The sequence below is a fragment of the Propithecus coquereli genome, unplaced genomic scaffold (assembly GCF_000956105.1).
Source record: "Propithecus coquereli isolate 6110/MARCELLA unplaced genomic scaffold, Pcoq_1.0 Scaffold120, whole genome shotgun sequence".
Taxonomy (NCBI): Eukaryota; Metazoa; Chordata; class Mammalia; order Primates; family Indriidae; genus Propithecus; species Propithecus coquereli.
Window position 1 is genome coordinate 1,951,317 of NW_012136081.1, and position 15,984 is coordinate 1,967,300.

At 55.3% G+C, this 15,984-nt stretch overlaps 1 protein-coding gene across 2 annotated transcripts; it reads left to right on the top strand.

The window, feature by feature from the left end:
* The first annotated feature begins 613 nt into the window (after window positions 1-613).
* RASGRP2 (RAS guanyl releasing protein 2 (calcium and DAG-regulated)) lies at window positions 614-14,004 on the top strand. Of its 2 annotated transcripts, XM_012665499.1 has the most exons (17): window positions 614-697; window positions 1,790-1,942; window positions 2,587-2,689; window positions 3,244-3,306; window positions 3,622-3,753; window positions 4,547-4,697; window positions 4,900-5,073; window positions 5,227-5,343; window positions 6,378-6,659; window positions 7,409-7,486; window positions 7,727-7,849; window positions 8,157-8,272; window positions 11,719-11,860; window positions 12,132-12,168; window positions 12,544-12,726; window positions 13,578-13,645; window positions 13,788-14,004. In XM_012665499.1, the coding sequence occupies exons 2-16, from the start codon at window positions 1,870-1,872 to the stop codon at window positions 13,637-13,639; spliced, it is 1,836 nt and encodes a 611-aa protein (XP_012520953.1). In that variant the 5' UTR covers window positions 614-697; window positions 1,790-1,869; the 3' UTR covers window positions 13,640-13,645; window positions 13,788-14,004. The 2 variants fall into 2 exon arrangements, with proteins under 2 accessions (XP_012520953.1, XP_012520952.1); XM_012665498.1 differs by lacking the exon at window positions 614-697 and having other exon boundaries at window positions 937-1,942.
* The last annotated feature ends 1,980 nt before the right edge of the window (window positions 14,005-15,984 follow it).

The following is a 15,984-nucleotide window of genomic DNA, read 5'->3' on the forward strand; positions in this document are numbered from 1 at the left end:
GAGCGAGCGAGCGCTGGCCGGGTGCCAGGCAGTGGAGGGCGCGGCCCCCTGGGCTCCCCCAGGACGGCGCGGGCGGGCTCGGGGAGGCGGATGGGTGGGTAGTCTGTGGCCCGGGTCGCGGATAGGAGGGAGCTGCCGCGAAAGCTGAGGCGCTCTGGACTACCCGCGGGAGGGGGGCATCCGCGGCGCACCAAGCTCTTCCCAGCCACACCTCAGTGGGGCCCTCCCCTGCGAACCCCCATTTGACAGATGAGAAAATTGAGGCTCGAGAGGCCAAGTAATTCTCAAGGTCACACGGCGAGGAAGCAGCAGAGCCAGGCGGGGATGGCTTTAGGTGGCTCATAGGAAAAGTCCGCCTGAGAACTCCGTAGAGGACCCCCACCCACAGCCTGGGGGAGTATGTGGGGGCGAGGTACCTTTCCGTGGGGCGACTCTGCCAGGGTCTGGGAGTTAGGGGAGTCAGGGCGCTGGGGCCGCAGGGCAGGCCCTGCAGAGCGGTTGAAGTGGGGGGCGGAGGAATGGGCGTGTGCGCACCAACGGGGGTGTGTGCATGTGTGTGGGAGAGTGTACATGCGTGGAGATGCACTGTCTTGGGTGTGTGCACACGTGTGCCGATGTCAGCGCTGCTGTGGAGGCAGGACTCGAGATTGGCCTGGCTCAAGTGAACAGCAGGTCCGGGAGGCGACCTCGTCCACGGGTTTGCATTCTGGGGTAGAGGAACTGGGTGTGTGTGCCTGAGGGTTCCTCCGAGCAGGTGTGCACGGGTGTGGGTGCCATTGTGTGTGAGCGGGAGGATGGGAGGCGAGTGCCTGTGGCCCCGGTGTGGATGAGCGGGACATCTTGCACCTCAGTGCAGCCGCCTGGCCTCCGGTGAATAACTTGGGTATGGAATGGTGTCTGTCCCTGCATGGCGCATATGACCCCGCCAGTGACCAGAGTTGTGTCATGCATGCACTGGTCACCCCTCACTACGCTAGCGCCCCCTTCTGGGCACCCTACTCGGCGTGCCCTTACAGTTCGCTTGTGCAAGAGGGGGGCCCTGGGTCAGGAGCGGGGGCTAAGGAGAAAGATGGTCTGTGGAAGAGCCGAGCCGGGACCCCTGGGACCTTCACGGAGGTGGCCTGGGAGCGCTCAGTTCCCAGGCTCAGGCTTCCAGCTGACGCCTCCGGGCCGCAGCGGCCCCCCACCCCTGCCCCAGGAATGTTCCTCTCCTCTTCAGCCCGCCTCTCCAAGTGCAGGCCCCTGGGGACCGCCACAGCCCCGCCTTCCCTTCCCGGGCGCCCTGGAGGAGGCGAGGCGGGCAGGACGCCTGGGTTCTCTCCTCCCCCCCTTCCCAACTCAGGGAGAAATTCCTCCGAGGTCCCCTCAGGCTCTGGGTTCCCAAAATAACCCTGCGGGGGAAGGGAGGCTGAGGAGGGAGGGAAGCGGGCGAGGCGCAGAGCTGAGCTGCGGGGTGCTGCAGGTGCCTCAGGAGAGGGCGCGAGGAGAAGGGGGCCTGCGGGGGCCTGGGGCACCAGCTAGCCCCTGGAGTCCTGGCTCGTCCCCATCGCCGTGGAGCCCCTCGGCCCTCCCGCGACTCCTTAGGGTGGGCCGGAAGCCTCTCGGCTGGTCGGTTTCCCAACTAGCGGGTTGCACCATCCAGTGCCAGACCGTTTAACCCCGGGAGTGGCTGCAGCGGACAACTCCTCCCCTGTCCAGCAGGGGGCGTGCCCGCCCCGCCCCGTTCCTACCCGTGGGGCCGCTCCCCCGGCCCGCGCCTCCGCAGACTCCGGCTGTCTTTCCCGGACAGGGCTTCGGTGCTAACCCGGTGGGAGGCTCTGGGAGGCTCCCGGAACGCAGCTTGGGCCCAGCCCACCCGCGCTGGCGGCCATGGCGGGCACCCTGGACCTGGACAAGGGCTGCACGGTGGAGGAGCTGCTCCGCGGCTGCATCGAAGCCTTCGGTGAGTGGCTCGGGGGGGCCCCTGCCTCCCAGAGCAGACCCCTGGTCCGGACCCACCCAGCTCCGCATCGTGCAGCCTCTTTAACGAAAACCTCCTTTTCACCACAGGGCAGAGACGCATGAGCTTCAGACATATGAAATGTTTCCCTTCCCCAGCCTTCCCGAGCCGGCTGTGATGGGAGGGCCGGGGTCCCAGGCTCTGACACGGGAGGGGCACTATCTGTCTCCCAGGGGATCCGGAGGAACTCGCTATCTCCGGCCTGGGAGCTGTTTCCGGCTGATGGGGGACGGCTTATCTGGTGAAGGGTGCCCCTTCCCCCAAGCACTCAGGAAATGACCTCTGGATTCTTGACCCCAGGGAACCCAGGCTCCTTCCGCCCCAGCTGGTTCCCCTCCGGACTATGGGCTGGCTCAGGCGCTCCCCTCCTCCAGCTCCTCAGGGCAGGCCCTCTCCCACTCCCACCCTACCTTTCCTTTCTAGTTTGTCTCCTGGTTTTGCAGTCCTGGGTAAACGGGGAGGTGGGCGGGGTCGGGAGTGGGGTTGGAGGGACTGATGCCCAGCGGGCTGGGCTGCGGGGCAGGGTCTAGGGCCTGAGGCTGCGGGACCCAGCGTCAGCCCGCCTCTCTTTGACTGTTCCGAGTTAGATGACTCCGGGAAGGTGCGGGACCCGCAGCTGGTGCGCATGTTCCTCATGATGCACCCCTGGTACATCCCCTCCTCTCAGCTGGCAGCAAAACTGCTCCATATATATCCTTCGCAAGCCTCGCCAAGGCCGCTGCCGTTGGGGTCCACCAGCGAGCCCCCGCTGCCCAGCCCAGGCGGAGAGTGAGCTTTGCCCCTAAGCGTAGGCCGGTTCTGTATCCCAGAATTCAGGCTTTGCCCGGCCTCCCTCTGGGACCTAAGCTCCACCCTTGCGCCCTAGTCACTCAGGCCCTGCCCCCGACTCTCCCCAGCCTAGGCCTTCCCTCAGCCCCCCTAGAGTCTAAGACCCCGTCCAGGTCCCGCCTCTTGCTTCTCCTGTCACCAGAGCCTAGGCTCTGCTCTCAGCCTCCCCCAGAACCTAGCCCCACCCCCAGCCCCCATACAACCCCCGCAAAGCTCATGCCTCACTCCCCACGCATCCTCCCAGAGCGCAGGCCCCGCCTCCGGCGAGCTCCCTCCCCCCCCGCCCCCCCCCCCCGCCCCGTGGAGCCAGGCACAGCCCCCAGGCCCCGCCCTCGGAACTCAGCCCCATCCGCTGCCTCTCGTTCTAGAGGTTCTAGAGTTAGGCGCTGTTCTTGCTTTCCTTGACTCTCCTTCACTTACCAACAATCCCGGAAGGACAACTCCAATTCACTGCAGGTGAAAACGTGCCACCTGGTCAGGTGAGTCTTCCTCCTCGGGCTTGGGCCTCTCCTCTTGCTCCGTTCTCCCAGGCTTCAGGAGAACCCAAAGGTGTGGACAGAGCGCTATTCTAGGAGTTCGGTGGTGTAGGTTTGAAGTTTAGTTTTCTCATCTGCCCAGTGGGGCTGGTTGTCTCAGGGTCTTCTGTAACTTGGAGAAGGAAAGAGCTGGGAGAGGGAGAATCACAGTTTGAGGCTCTTTGCCCCTCTTTGGGGGACTGTGGTGCTAATTAGTTCCTTGGGTAACCCACTAGGGGATGGGGGAGGCTGCCTCGGATGACTCTGCCCCTCCACTAGGTACTGGATCTCAGCTTTCCCAGCGGAGTTTGACTTGAACCCGGAGCTGGCTGAGCAGATCAAGGAGCTGAAGGCTCTGCTAGACCAAGAAGGGAACCGCCGGCACAGCAGCCTCATTGACATCGAGAGCGTGTGCGTGGGGGGAGCTCAGAGGGCTAGGGGGCACTCAGCATCCTCCACCATCTGTGCTTAATAAATGTCTGTTGAATTGAATGAATGAGGGTCATGTCACTCTCTTGCTTAAAAATCTTCCATGGCTCCCTGTCACCTTCATCTGAGCATTAAGGCCTTTGGTAGTCTGACATCAGCTTGGCCTTCCTGTCCATCTCCCACAGCCCACCGCCCATCCCCCACACCTCATGCTGCAGCTACGTGGGTCCACTCTCCATTGTCTGAGCCACTGCATCCTTTCCCACCGTGGTGTCTGCTCATAATGTTCCCCTTGCCTCCTCCTCCATGTTACCAAGACTTGGCTCAAGTGTGAAGTCTGGGCTCTGAGGGTTCGGAGCTCTTCCAGAGCAGAATTTGTTGTTCCCTCCTCTGTTCTCCCATGGCATTTTGTACAGACTCCTGTACAAAGACCTCTGCACATGTGTCACGCTGTTTTGTGATTGTGTGTTTCTGTGTCTGTCTCCCTTAGTAGACTGTGAGCTCCTCGAGGGCAGGAACCGTGTCTTACTCATCTCTGTATACCCAGCGCCTAGCACAGTGCCTGGCACAGAGTACGTTGTCCATAAACGTGTGTTGAGTGCATGACGGGGGTGGGAGATATGGAGGAGTTGCTGGGACTGGGGTCATTAGTGTCTAGGACAGTACCGCGCATTGTGGAGGTCTTCAGTCAGCTTGAGTGGCGTGTCTGCGTGAGTGCGGGGCCACAAGGCATGGGACATCTCCAGCAAAGGGCTCACTACCCCTGCTCCCCCAGCCCCACCTACAAGTGGAAGCGGCAGGTGACCCAGCGGAACCCTGTGGAACAGAAAAAGCGCAAGATGTCCCTGTTGTTTGACCACCTGGACCCCTTGGAGCTGGCGGAGCATCTCACCTACTTGGAGTATCGCTCCTTCTGCAAGATCCTGGTGTGGCCCGAGGGCTTGGGACCAGGGGTCTGGTGTGGGTTATAAGGGGGTCTCAAGAGGGGTAAGGTCCCTGGGGTAGGCTGGGTCACAGTGTGGGCTTGGGGTTACAGTGTAACCATCAAAGGACAGCTGGAGGTTGAGGAGTGGCCATCCACGAGGGGAGAGGCTGGCAAGGCGCTGAGGCCACTCCCACCCGTCCCAGTTCCAGGACTATCACAGTTTTGTTACTCACGGCTGCACCGTGGACAACCCTGTCCTGGAGCGATTCATCTCCCTCTTCAACAGTGTTTCGCAGTGGGTGCAGCTCATGATCCTCAGCAAGCCCACAGCCCCGCAACGGGCCCTGGTCATCACCCACTTCGTCCACGTGGCAGAGGTGCTTGCCCCTCTCCGCACCCTTGACCTCCCCATTTGTCAGTCTGGCCGAGCCCTCCTTTCCACAAACCCACTGCCTCTCTCCAGAAAGGCTGGGCTAAGTTTTGGGCCCACTTGGTGACTCACTGCCTCCCCCTCCCCATTTGCCTCCCAGAAGCTGCTGCGGCTGCAGAACTTCAACACGCTGATGGCGGTGATCGGGGGCCTGAGCCACAGTTCCATCTCCCGCCTCAAGGAGACCCACAGCCACGTCAGCCCTGAGACCATCAAGGTGCCTGCCACAGGGGACTGGCCAATGCTTCCCAGGTCTGGCCTCACTGTGTCCTGCCAGCAGCGCTGGGGGCTGGCACGACTGTCCTCACTTGACAGATAAGAAAACTGAGGCTCGGAGGGGTTAAGTGCTTTTCCCAGGTCGCACAGTGGAAATGGCAGAGTGGGGGCTCACAGGTCTGTCTCACCCCGAAGCTTACACTTTTTCTCCTTCTCCTTTTTTAACATATTGGGTAATATACATATAGAAGAGTATATAAAACATATTAATGGTGTAAAGAAAAATTATAAAGAAAATGCCTGTGTAACCGCTACCCACGTGAAGAAGTAGGAAATCGCCAGCCCCCCGAAGCTCCCAGCACCTTAGAGCGTAACTCCCTCCCACCAGAGGTACCTGATGGCTGCCTTCTGTGATGATGACTTTGGCTTTCTTTACAGCTTTACCACTTACCTATGCATCCCAAAACAATGTGGGTTTTTTTTTGGCCTGTTTTTAAATGAATGGAATCATGTCATACGTTATTTTATATCTTGCTTCTTTCATTTCACGTGGTGTGAGATTCTTTTCATTCTGTTATGTGGAGCAATTGTTCATTTATTTCATTGCCATATAGTATTTTATTGTGAGTCTATCCCACTTTATGTATCTATTCTATTGTTGAACATTTGGGGCTTCTCCAGTTTTTGCTGTTATGAATGGACAATGCAGCTAGGAACATTCTTCTAGGTCATTGCCCTGTGCTGCCTTGCCTCCCTGAGCCTTGGTTTCTTTTTCTGTTAAATGTTGATGAAAACCTGTGCCTAGGTCTAGTGGTGTGTTTGGCAGTGGGTGTTGCCTTGAACTCATGACCTATGAACTCTGACCTCCAGGGGCTGAGAGAACTGCTGCTGGGGGAGAGTATGGGAGGATTTTACTCTTTCATCTATCCCTCACTCTGACTCCTCTTCCTCTGCTTCCACGTTTCCAGGGCCGAGGTGGGGAGGATGGTTGAGTGGGGCGTGTATGTGTGACCCTCTGCCTCCCCCCTCCCCCAGCTCTGGGAAGGTCTGATGGAACTAGTGACAGCCACGGGCAACTATGGCAACTACCGGCGCCGGCTGGCAGCCTGCGTGGGCTTCCGCTTCCCCATCCTGGGTGTGCACCTTAAGGATCTGGTGGCCCTGCAGCTGGCGCTACCTGACTGGCTGGACCCTGCCAGGACCCAGCTCAATGGGGCCAAGATGAAGCAGCTCTTTAGCATCCTGGAAGAGCTGGCCATGGTGACCAGCCTGCGGCCACCGGTGCAAGCCAACCCTGACCTGCTGAGCCTGCTCACGGTGAGGGGCTGGGGGCAGGCAGGCTGAGGGGCCAGGCACCAGGGCTTGATAGCTCCATCGGTCCTGGCTATGGCCTTGGCCTTGGCCTTGGGTTTGGGGTTCTGGTCAAGGAGCTCAGATCTAACCTGAGCTCTAGGGTTTGGAGTGAATGCTGAGATAGGGTCTGATCTTGAGGCTGGCACGTGGATTGTGTGCTGTGTTTGAGGCTGGGCCTGAGTCCTGGGTTGAGTTCCTGGCAGTGGGTTGTGTTTAAGGGTTGGGGCCAAGCTCTGGATTCTGCGGGCAGGGATGGTTTCTAAACATGGTCCTGGGCTCTGAGTGAAGTTTTGGGCTTGGCCTTGAACTTGGTTTGGGGGTCTATGGTGGTAGTTGGGTTCTCATTTAGTTATAGATAAGGTTCTAGACATTGGCTGGAACTTAGGTTTTGGGTTTGGAGTGGAGTTCTTAGGTGCTTCTGGGCTTTGGACAGGATCAGGGTTGAAATCTGAGCTGGATTCTAGGTGAATCTCAGAGCTCGAGGCTGGATTCTGACCTGGCTTCTTGGCTGATATCTTGGCAGTGCCTTGTGTTCAAGATTTGGGGCCAAGCTGTGGTTTGGTCTATGTGCCAGGCCAGCGTGGGGTTGCTGGGGTGAGTTCTCAGCCAGGCTTTGTCCTGAGTCTGGCTTCTGAACTGGGCTCTGGACTCTGGGCCATGGGCTCCTGTGAACAGTAGGGGCCAGTGGGTGTGATCAGACCTGTGTGTTGCAGGTGTCTCTGGATCAGTATCAGACGGAGGATGAGCTGTACCAGCTGTCCCTGCAGCGGGAGCCGCGCTCCAAGTCCTCGGTGAGGGAGGGCCTTCCCACTTCCTCACTTGGCCCACCTGAGAATCCCAGGATATGAGGACAAGAAGAGCTCTTAGAAGCTACTTACCTCGCCCTTACTTCTTATTGGACAGAGGCAACATCAGGGCGGGGAAGTAGCCTTGGGCAGGCCCCCTTCTTCCCCGAGATTCCCCGCTCTGGTCCCCTGGGCTCTGGGCTCCCTCCACTTCTGGCCCTAGCTCAGGCCTGATTGTTCCCACAGCCAACCAGCCCCACAAGCTGCACACCACCTCCCCGGCCCCCTGTGCTGGAGGAGTGGACCTCAGCTGCTAAGCCCAAGCTGGACCAGGCCCTTGTGGTGGAGCACATCGAGAAGATGGTGGAGGTGAGACTCCTGCAGCCTGCACGGTGGGGGAACGGCCACCAACAGAAGCAGTGGTCAGTAAAGGCTGGGTGGCCAGAGCACTGCCTGGGAGCCAGCACTAGTGCCATGTTCAAGGACCAGTGCTCAGTCCCCAGGAGGCACACGGTACAGCAGGCTGGCTGCACGGGACTAAGGTCCCCGTGGTGGAGTGGGGGAGCCTCTCTGAGACATCCTTCCTAACACGGACTGGGAACGTGAAAAGGGACGGGTCCCGACGTTCCTTTTATTCTCCCTCTCCCACCCCCGTATGTCCCTCTGTGCGCCCCAGTCTGTGTTCCGGAACTTTGACGTCGATGGGGATGGCCACATCTCACAGGAAGAGTTCCAGATCATCCGTGGGAACTTCCCTTACCTCAGCGCCTTTGGGGACCTCGACCAGAACCAGTGAGGAGGACTGGGGGACTGGGGCAGAGGGAAGGCAGCCTGGCCCACTTCCCCCAGGCTTTGGGTTCCTCATGTGCAATACCAGGCCATTGAACCAGACGATCTTGGCCGGGGAAGCTACCCACATGGGGAGGGCCTCTTGCTTTTTTGGGGAGGGGAGGCTACCAGCTGTGGAGGCGCAATGTTACCTCACTAATTCAGACAGATGGGGGGCTCCACCTGAATCTTGCAAAGACCATGGCCTGGGGACTATTGCTATGTAAGTGCTGTTTTATTTGTGGAGCTCACAGCTGGCAAAAAGTGTGGGCAAGTCGAGCTCCTGGGTAGCCTGTTTTAATGAATAGATAAGAAATGCCTGTAATTAGCAGCACCCACTTGCTTATCAACAATTCATATGCTGACAATTTGGAAAAACAGCTGGTTCTCTGAAGTAGGTTAAACATGCCCCCTGCAACCATGTTCATGCCCCATTTTTGCTGAGCAGACGAAACCCCAATCAAAATTTACAGTCCATCCCAGGTCAATTTATTTTTTAATGTTACCTGGATTTCAAGAACCTATTTTTTTTTTTTTTTTTTTGAGACAGAGTCTCACTTTGTTGCCCTGGCTAGAGCGTGAGTGCCGTGGCGTCAGCCTAGCTCACAGCAACCTCACACTCCTGGGCTCAAGCGATCCTACTGCCTCAGCCTCCCGAGTAGCTGGGACTACAGGCACACACCACCGTGCCCGGCTAATTTTTTCTATATAGTTTTAGTTGTCCGATTAATTTCTTTCTATTTTTAGTAAAGACAAGGTCTCGCTCTTGCTCAGGCTGGTCTCGAACTCCTGAGCTCAAACAATCCGCCCGCCTCGGCCTCTCAGAGTGCTAGGATTACAGGCATGAGCCACCGCGCCCGGCCAAGAATCTATTGTTTTTTATGTCCAGGTTACAAAAATCCATGGCGGAAAAAAAAACAAAAACAGCTAGTCAAATAAATTTATAATGAACAAAGTGCTTAAAGAAAGAAGTGAAAGTTCCCTCCCTCCTCTCCTACCAGTAGAGGTTACCATGATTAAACATTGTTAACAATGTTAATGCTTTGGCAATATGTGTACCCTTCCAGTTTTTTTCCCTATGCACGTGCAAACCGATAGACATTTTGCGTGTTTGGTGTCTGTTTCACAGACAAACCTGATTATAGTATAAATCCAGTTCTGCTTGTGGCTTTTGTTGTGGTTGCTTTGTTGTTTCTCCCAGAGTTGAGGCAAAGGTATTCGAGTTCCATGTTATTTCCCTGGGTTGGTGGGTGGATTTTTTTCCAGGCCACCTTTTCAGTGAGGGTGCAGCCCTTTGAGACTTTGGAGACCCCAGCTTCATGGAGGGGTCTCAGCCTTAACTCTCTGCCTCATGTAGGCCCCAGGCTGTGCGCCTGGCCTTTGGTTGGGTATTAAAACCCAGCACCAAGAAGGAGACCAGCAGCTCCCTCCCGGGATCTGCCCAGCTCACTGCTTCATCATGAAACCCCTCTTTGTTTCTGGAACTTGGCAGTTTCCATTTCTTTCTTGCAAAATCACCTGTGCATTTAAAGCAATTTTTGATATATTTTTAACCAGCATCTAGGTATTTGTAGCAGTGGGGTTTTCTTTTTTCTTGTTTTCTTTGCTTTTCTTTTTCTTTTTTAATCACTGTCTTGACAGAACTGCATGCCTTGCTTTTTTTGCTTTTGTGTTTACTTTCCACTTAACCCTTTATCACAGACATCTTTCCCTGTGGATTCATGTAGAACTACCTTATTCTTTAGAACAGCTGCAGAGTATTCCACTGTATGGCTGGCCCATCATTTTCCTAACCGTTCTCCTGCTGATAGACATGTAGACTGTTCCTGTTTTTCACTATTATTATACACCATGCTGCTGTGAGCATCCTTTTACTTGATACACTCAGGCCAGTATTTCTGTAGGAGAAATTCCTAGAAGTGGGATAATTGGATCAAGAGATATGCACATTCTAAATTAGGAGAGAGGCTGCCAAACTGACCTCAGACAAGGTTATAGCAGTTTGCACGCCCATCAGCAGTGTACAAGTGTCTGCTTCCCAACTTCCTTGCCAACAGTGGATGCTATAAAAAGCTTTACAATTTTGTCAGTCTCATTGGCAAATGGTATCTTGGTTAAATTTGCATTCTTTTAATAGTAATGGGGATAGGAGATCTTTTTATATGTTTATTGGCCACTTACATTTCTTCTGTTAATTGCCTGTTCATATTCCTTGTCCATTATTCTACTGGGTTCGTTGGTCTTTTTCTCATTGATTTCTAGAATATCTGTTAATGGATGTTAACTCTTTGCTGTTGAATATGTTTGCAAATATTTTCTCCCTGTTTGTCATTTATGTTGTCTTTTTCCATATAAAATTTAAAAAATTCTGTGTGTTTGATATGTCAGTCTTTTCCTTATGGCTTCTTGGATTTGTGTTATGTGTAAAAGGCCCTCAGCCCCTCCAGATTACAAAATTAGTCTCGTATCTTTTCAGGTGCATTTATGATTTTTATTTTTTACATTAGTGTTCTCAATTCAGTGAGAATTTAGTTTTCATGTACAGTATGAGGTAGGCATCTAGATTTGTATCTTTTTCTCAATGGCCAGTTGTCCCAATGTGCCATTGATTTGAAGGGCCACCTGGATCTATTATGGACCCCCAAATACAGTGGGTGGGAGTCCCAAACGAGGGCCAGACCTAGTGGCTGAGGATCCATGACCTGCATGGACACTGTTGTAAGCACGCCACGTGCATTTTCTCATTGAATCCTCATAAAAATCCTATGAGGTATAGGAATTCTCATTATGCCCATTTATAGATAAAGAAACTGAGGCACAGGGAGATTCACTAGCCACAGGTCACATGACAGGGAAGTAGCGCTGGGATTTGAACTGAGGTCTGTGTCCAGAACACATGCTCTAAGATATAAGGGAAGAAAAGGGTTCTGCTGGAAGCCCCGGGTTATGTGGGGAACCCTAGATTGCAGGCGTCTTTCCAGCAGGATTATGCGAGAGTGAGAGGGATACAGCTTTCCCTGATCTCATCTGGCCCAGAACTCCCTAGAGAGCTCTTAATTCTCAGGGCTCCTGACTGGTGTGCAGAGCACACTTTGGGAACCTGAGGCTGGTGATTCCACAGGAAAGTGCACAGCCCTTTAACTTTGCACACCAAGTGTGAAGTGATCAGGGCAGGAATATGATCCCCATTGTTCTGAGAAGGAAACCCAGGGAAAGTGACTTGCCCAAGACCACACACCAGTTGATGGCAGCTACTACAACTGCCAGTGCTTTCCCTTCCCTGCACCAGGAGTCTGAAGTCCAGTGAGGACCTTTTATTTGGTAGGGGTTTCCGAGAGGGATGAGCTAGGCCAGTGGTGGGCAGTCCTGGGAGGGCTCGAGCTGAAGCACCCACCCCGACCCCCCTGCAGGGATGGCTGCATCAGCAGGGAGGAGATGGTCTCCTACTTCTTGCGCTCCAGCTCTGTGCTGGGCGGCCGCATGGGCTTCGTACACAACTTTCAGGAGAGCAACTCCTTGCGCCCGGTCGCCTGCCGCCACTGCAAAGCCCTGGTGAGCGCCCCCTACCTGCTCGCCGCCCAAGCCACTCCCTTCCAGCCCTGACTCCATCCCACCCATGCCCCGCCCCTTCTGGCCCCGCCCCTGCCAGAGCCTTCTCAGCCGAGGCAAACCTGGTTAATTCCACCTGCCTCTCTTCTTGCTGTGGTCTGTCCCTGTCCCTGAGGCGGCTCTAAGACCCCAGTCCCTGCCCTCAAGAAAGGAGAGGGAGAGTCATCACCTCTAAATCCCTCCCTCCCCAGCACGGCCCCTTCCTCTATTGCAGATCCTGGGCATCTACAAGCAGGGCCTGAAATGCCGAGGTGAGACGGAATGAATGGCAGGGCTGCTGGGCAGTGATTTTGGGAGAGTTACTATTAGGGCGGGGATTCTTATTTTGGTGGGGCAATTGCCAAGCAGTGGAGTCCCTGGGAACCAGAGAGGCATGCTGATTGATGTGAAAGGGTAGCCTTTAAGAGGATGTTTATTTTGGTGAGGCAGCTGCCGGGACAGAGAATGTTGGAAAGGGCATAGACTGGCATTTAGGATGAAGAGAGCACTTTGGAAGGAGATTCTTATTTTGGTGGGGCAACTGCTCGGGTGCAAAGAAACCTGGGGAGAGGTGCAGACCTGCCTGAAGGGATGGAGGGGATTCTGACCCATGGCCCTGGCTGGGCTCCCCATTTGCCCTCCCCCAGCCTGTGGTGTGAACTGCCACAAGCAGTGCAAGGACCGCCTGTCCGTGGAGTGCCGGCGCCGGGCCCAGAGTGTGAGTCTTGAGGGGTCTGCACCCTCACCCTCACCCACACACACCCACCATCATCATCGCGCCTTCAGCTTCTCCCTGCCCCGCCCTGGCAGGCGAGGCTCCCGGCCTCCAGGTAAGTCTTATTTGCACAGGCCTTGGGAGGGAGGGATCCAGGGCCATGGTGGCAAAGTATTAACTCATGCAGGATGGAAACCATTCCAGAGTTCATCATTTTCTTATGCTCATGGGACAATAAGAAAGTGTTGGACAGGTAAGGGTGCCAGAAGGTGGCCAGGGAGCCCTTGACCTTCTCAGGCTGAGGAGGGACCCTAATTTATAAAGATGTCTAAAGTGTAAGAGGCCTTAAGATTCCAGGCACACTCTTACTTTGTTAGAGGGATTGACAAAGGATCGGAGAAGGTGTTATATGAGCCACTTGCCTGCATTTCCCTTTTTGGCTGCTCTAGAGGCTGTCCTGAGAAAAGTCCCGGCCCTAGTAATCTCCTCGTGGCTCTCTTGGGGTCTCTGGTGGCTTTAGGTCAGTTTGCTGAGTGACAATTGGCCAAATGATTATTTTGCTGAGAACAGTCTGAGCAACTATGTTAAACTGGGGTCTAAGACAGTTGACCACAACCATTTGGCTTGGTATAAGTCCTAAAAAAATAGAGGCAGGCAAAGGGCAAAGTCCTCAAAAATAGAAGAGATAAAACCATTTGCATCGAGCCTTCCAGAAGTGCGGGGATCTAAAATGTGAAGTACACACAGCAAACTGCACCGGACAAATCTGTGGCTGTGAAAAAGCTGCAGCAAAATGAAAACTTAGAAAAAGAGCCTCAAATATTGGGCCATTAGGTCATTCAGGGAATTGATTTTTGGTGGATGGGTCTGCTTCTGGGATGGGGCGGGTGCCTCCTGTGATGGGGGGAAGGGCTGCCGAGGTCACAGGGACCCTGGAGTGGGTTCTGTGACAACCCCCCCTCCCAGCAGAGATCCGTGAGGAGGAGGTGCAGACGGTGGAAGATGGGGTGTTTGACATCCACTTGTAATCAATGGTGAGTCCTCCCACAGCCAGCGGAGCCTCCCCACTTAGGGCTGGGGTGGGGTGGAGGGTATTAGGGAGATCGGTGCTCTGTCCAAATGACACAGGCCAGGCCGGGGAGTGACTCCTCACAACCTCTGTTTTTCTTTTCCCAGCTGTGACTGGATCAAGGATTCATTCCTGCCTTGGAGAAAACACTTGGACCAGAGCAGGGAGCCTGGGGGTGCTGGGGCAGGAGGCTGGGGCTGGGGGCGGGCATGAGGGTAGCATGCGGCTAAGGATAGGGCCTGGGCTGGTGTCCCTAAGGTTGTACAGACTCTTGTGAATATTTGTATTTTCCAGATGGAATAAAAAGGCCCGTATAATTAACCTGGATCATCAGAGCCTAGAATCCTGGGGGGCTGTATTACAAGGACTACAATCTTAGGATCTAGAGCTTTGTAGCTGGAGAAACTTGGGAGGTCTGGAATCTCATGTGTCTGGAACCTTGGGGATAGAACCTTAGAACTCAAAAACCTTGGAACATAAGAATCTTGAAGAGTCCAGAATCTTGGGGATCTAAAACTTGAAACTAGAGCATCTTTGCACCCCAGAATTGCTGGGCCCAGTGGTCATGTATAACCTTCAGCTTTCAGCCCACAGACAAAATTCCTTTGCTTGACAGGTGGCCTTTCAGCTCCTGCTTGGACACCTCCGGCAAAGGGGTGCTGGAGTCCTGGGAGGGAGGGGGCAGCCCAGAGTGCTGGCTATAGGGGAAGGGAGGGAGAGAGGGACTGGGCAGTCATAGGCCCCTGCTGGACGTGCCTCAGGATGGGGGCTGCACTCCTTGGCCTTGCAGCCTTCCAGCGGCCTGGTACTGCTGCCAGCCGGAAGGACAGTGACTTCCAGAGGAAATGCATATTGATCCTGCTCTCAGCCTCCGGCAGCCTCTCCCAACCCAGCTCTTCCCTCCCAAGCTTGCAGCACAGAGGTTTTGGGGGTCACCGCTACCTGAAGAAGGCTGAGGCCACTTCTAAAGCTGGTCTGGGAGTTTCCTAAAGCTTCTGAAGCTGGGCCAGGCTGCCCCTGGGGTCAGGAGGCTCCAGACAGCATCCCTGAGAGTGCAAGCTACCTCCACAGCCCCCCAAACTGGGGGCGTCCTACAGCAGCTGTGGGATTGTCTTGGGGATGGAGACTTGAGCACTCCCAAGTCCAAAGCACAATATCTGTGGACATGGCAATGGCCTCAGCTCCCCCGTGAATGCCCCAGCGCCCCTCCAGGGTCCCCCCACCTCAGGTCCATCTCCACCTTTGAGATCCCACTCACCCTGGCTTAGTCCTTATTTTGCATCACCCTCTTTTCCCTTCCAACAGCTCAGGACTGCCCCCTGTTGGGCCCCCCCCAGCCCTGTCCCCTGTTGAGTGCCCCCCTGCTCCTCCTTCTGTCCTCAGCCCCCTCCAGCCCTTCCCCCTCTTGAGGCTGTAATATCCGTTTCACGATTTGGGGGCTGAGTTGCTATAACAACAGACGGCGATTGTGTTGTGAAGAGCAGCTCGCTCCTGCGCCACCCGCCTCCTGCACTGCCTCCATCCCTGCAGCCTGGTCGGCTCCCCTTCCCACCACCCCTCAGCTCCAGCCTGGACTCTTCCCTGTGTATGTGTGTGTGTGTGTGCATATGCATATGTGTGCCCAGTTCTGCCCCAACTGGGATGTGATGTGTGCCTGTCTTTTCATGGTTGCATATGTCTGAGCTTCACATTCTGTGTGTGTGTGTGCGTGCATGTGTGTGCATGGATATGCATGCTGTATCCACTGCATTTCCTCTCCCCCGTGTGTCCCCACTGGCCTGTGTGTATGGGAGAAGGGCGTGTGCTCAGCATATCACTCAAGTGTCCACATTGGGTGGGTGCCTGTATGTGTATGTGGGGTGTGTCTTGAGGTGGTAGGTCCCAACTGCATGGAGGACCTTGTGGAGAGACATCCCTGTAGGTGGGAGGAGCAGGGAGGTGCAGCAGCTGCCAGGTGACCTTTTCTGCCCTTGATGGGCAAAGCTAAGGATGGGGACAGGAGACAAGTGCTCACCCTTACCTCCCTCCCTGCCCAGGCTTACCTATAAGGGTCTGAGAGTTAATCCCAGTCACTGCCCCTGTCTGTCCATGTATGCCCTGGTGCCTGGATGGACAGGTGTGTGTGTGAGAGATTATGTGTGAGTCTGAGGAAGCTGCAGGAAGAGGAGCAGTGGGGAATGGGTGGGGCAGTGGGCTGTGGGGCGAGAGAGGTGATTTCACATCCATAGGCCCTGACTCAGCAGTTCCCATTCTCTGGCTCCTTCAGTGGCCTTTGTCAGGATGACCTGAGGGTCTCTTCAAGGT

What these genes read in the sequence shown, in the direction of transcription:
- RASGRP2 (XM_012665499.1), top strand. Translation starts at nt 1,870, where the DNA reads ATGGCGGGCACCCTGGACCTGGACAAGGGCTGCACGGTGGAGGAGCTG. An exon ending in AAAACGTGCCACCTGGTCAG is followed by an intron (nt 3,307 to 3,621) that starts GTGAGTCTTCCT and finishes CCCCTCCACTAG; the next exon opens with GTACTGGATCTCAGCTTTCC. An exon ending in ACCTGCTGAGCCTGCTCACG is followed by an intron (nt 6,660 to 7,408) that starts GTGAGGGGCTGG and finishes TGTGTGTTGCAG; the next exon opens with GTGTCTCTGGATCAGTATCA.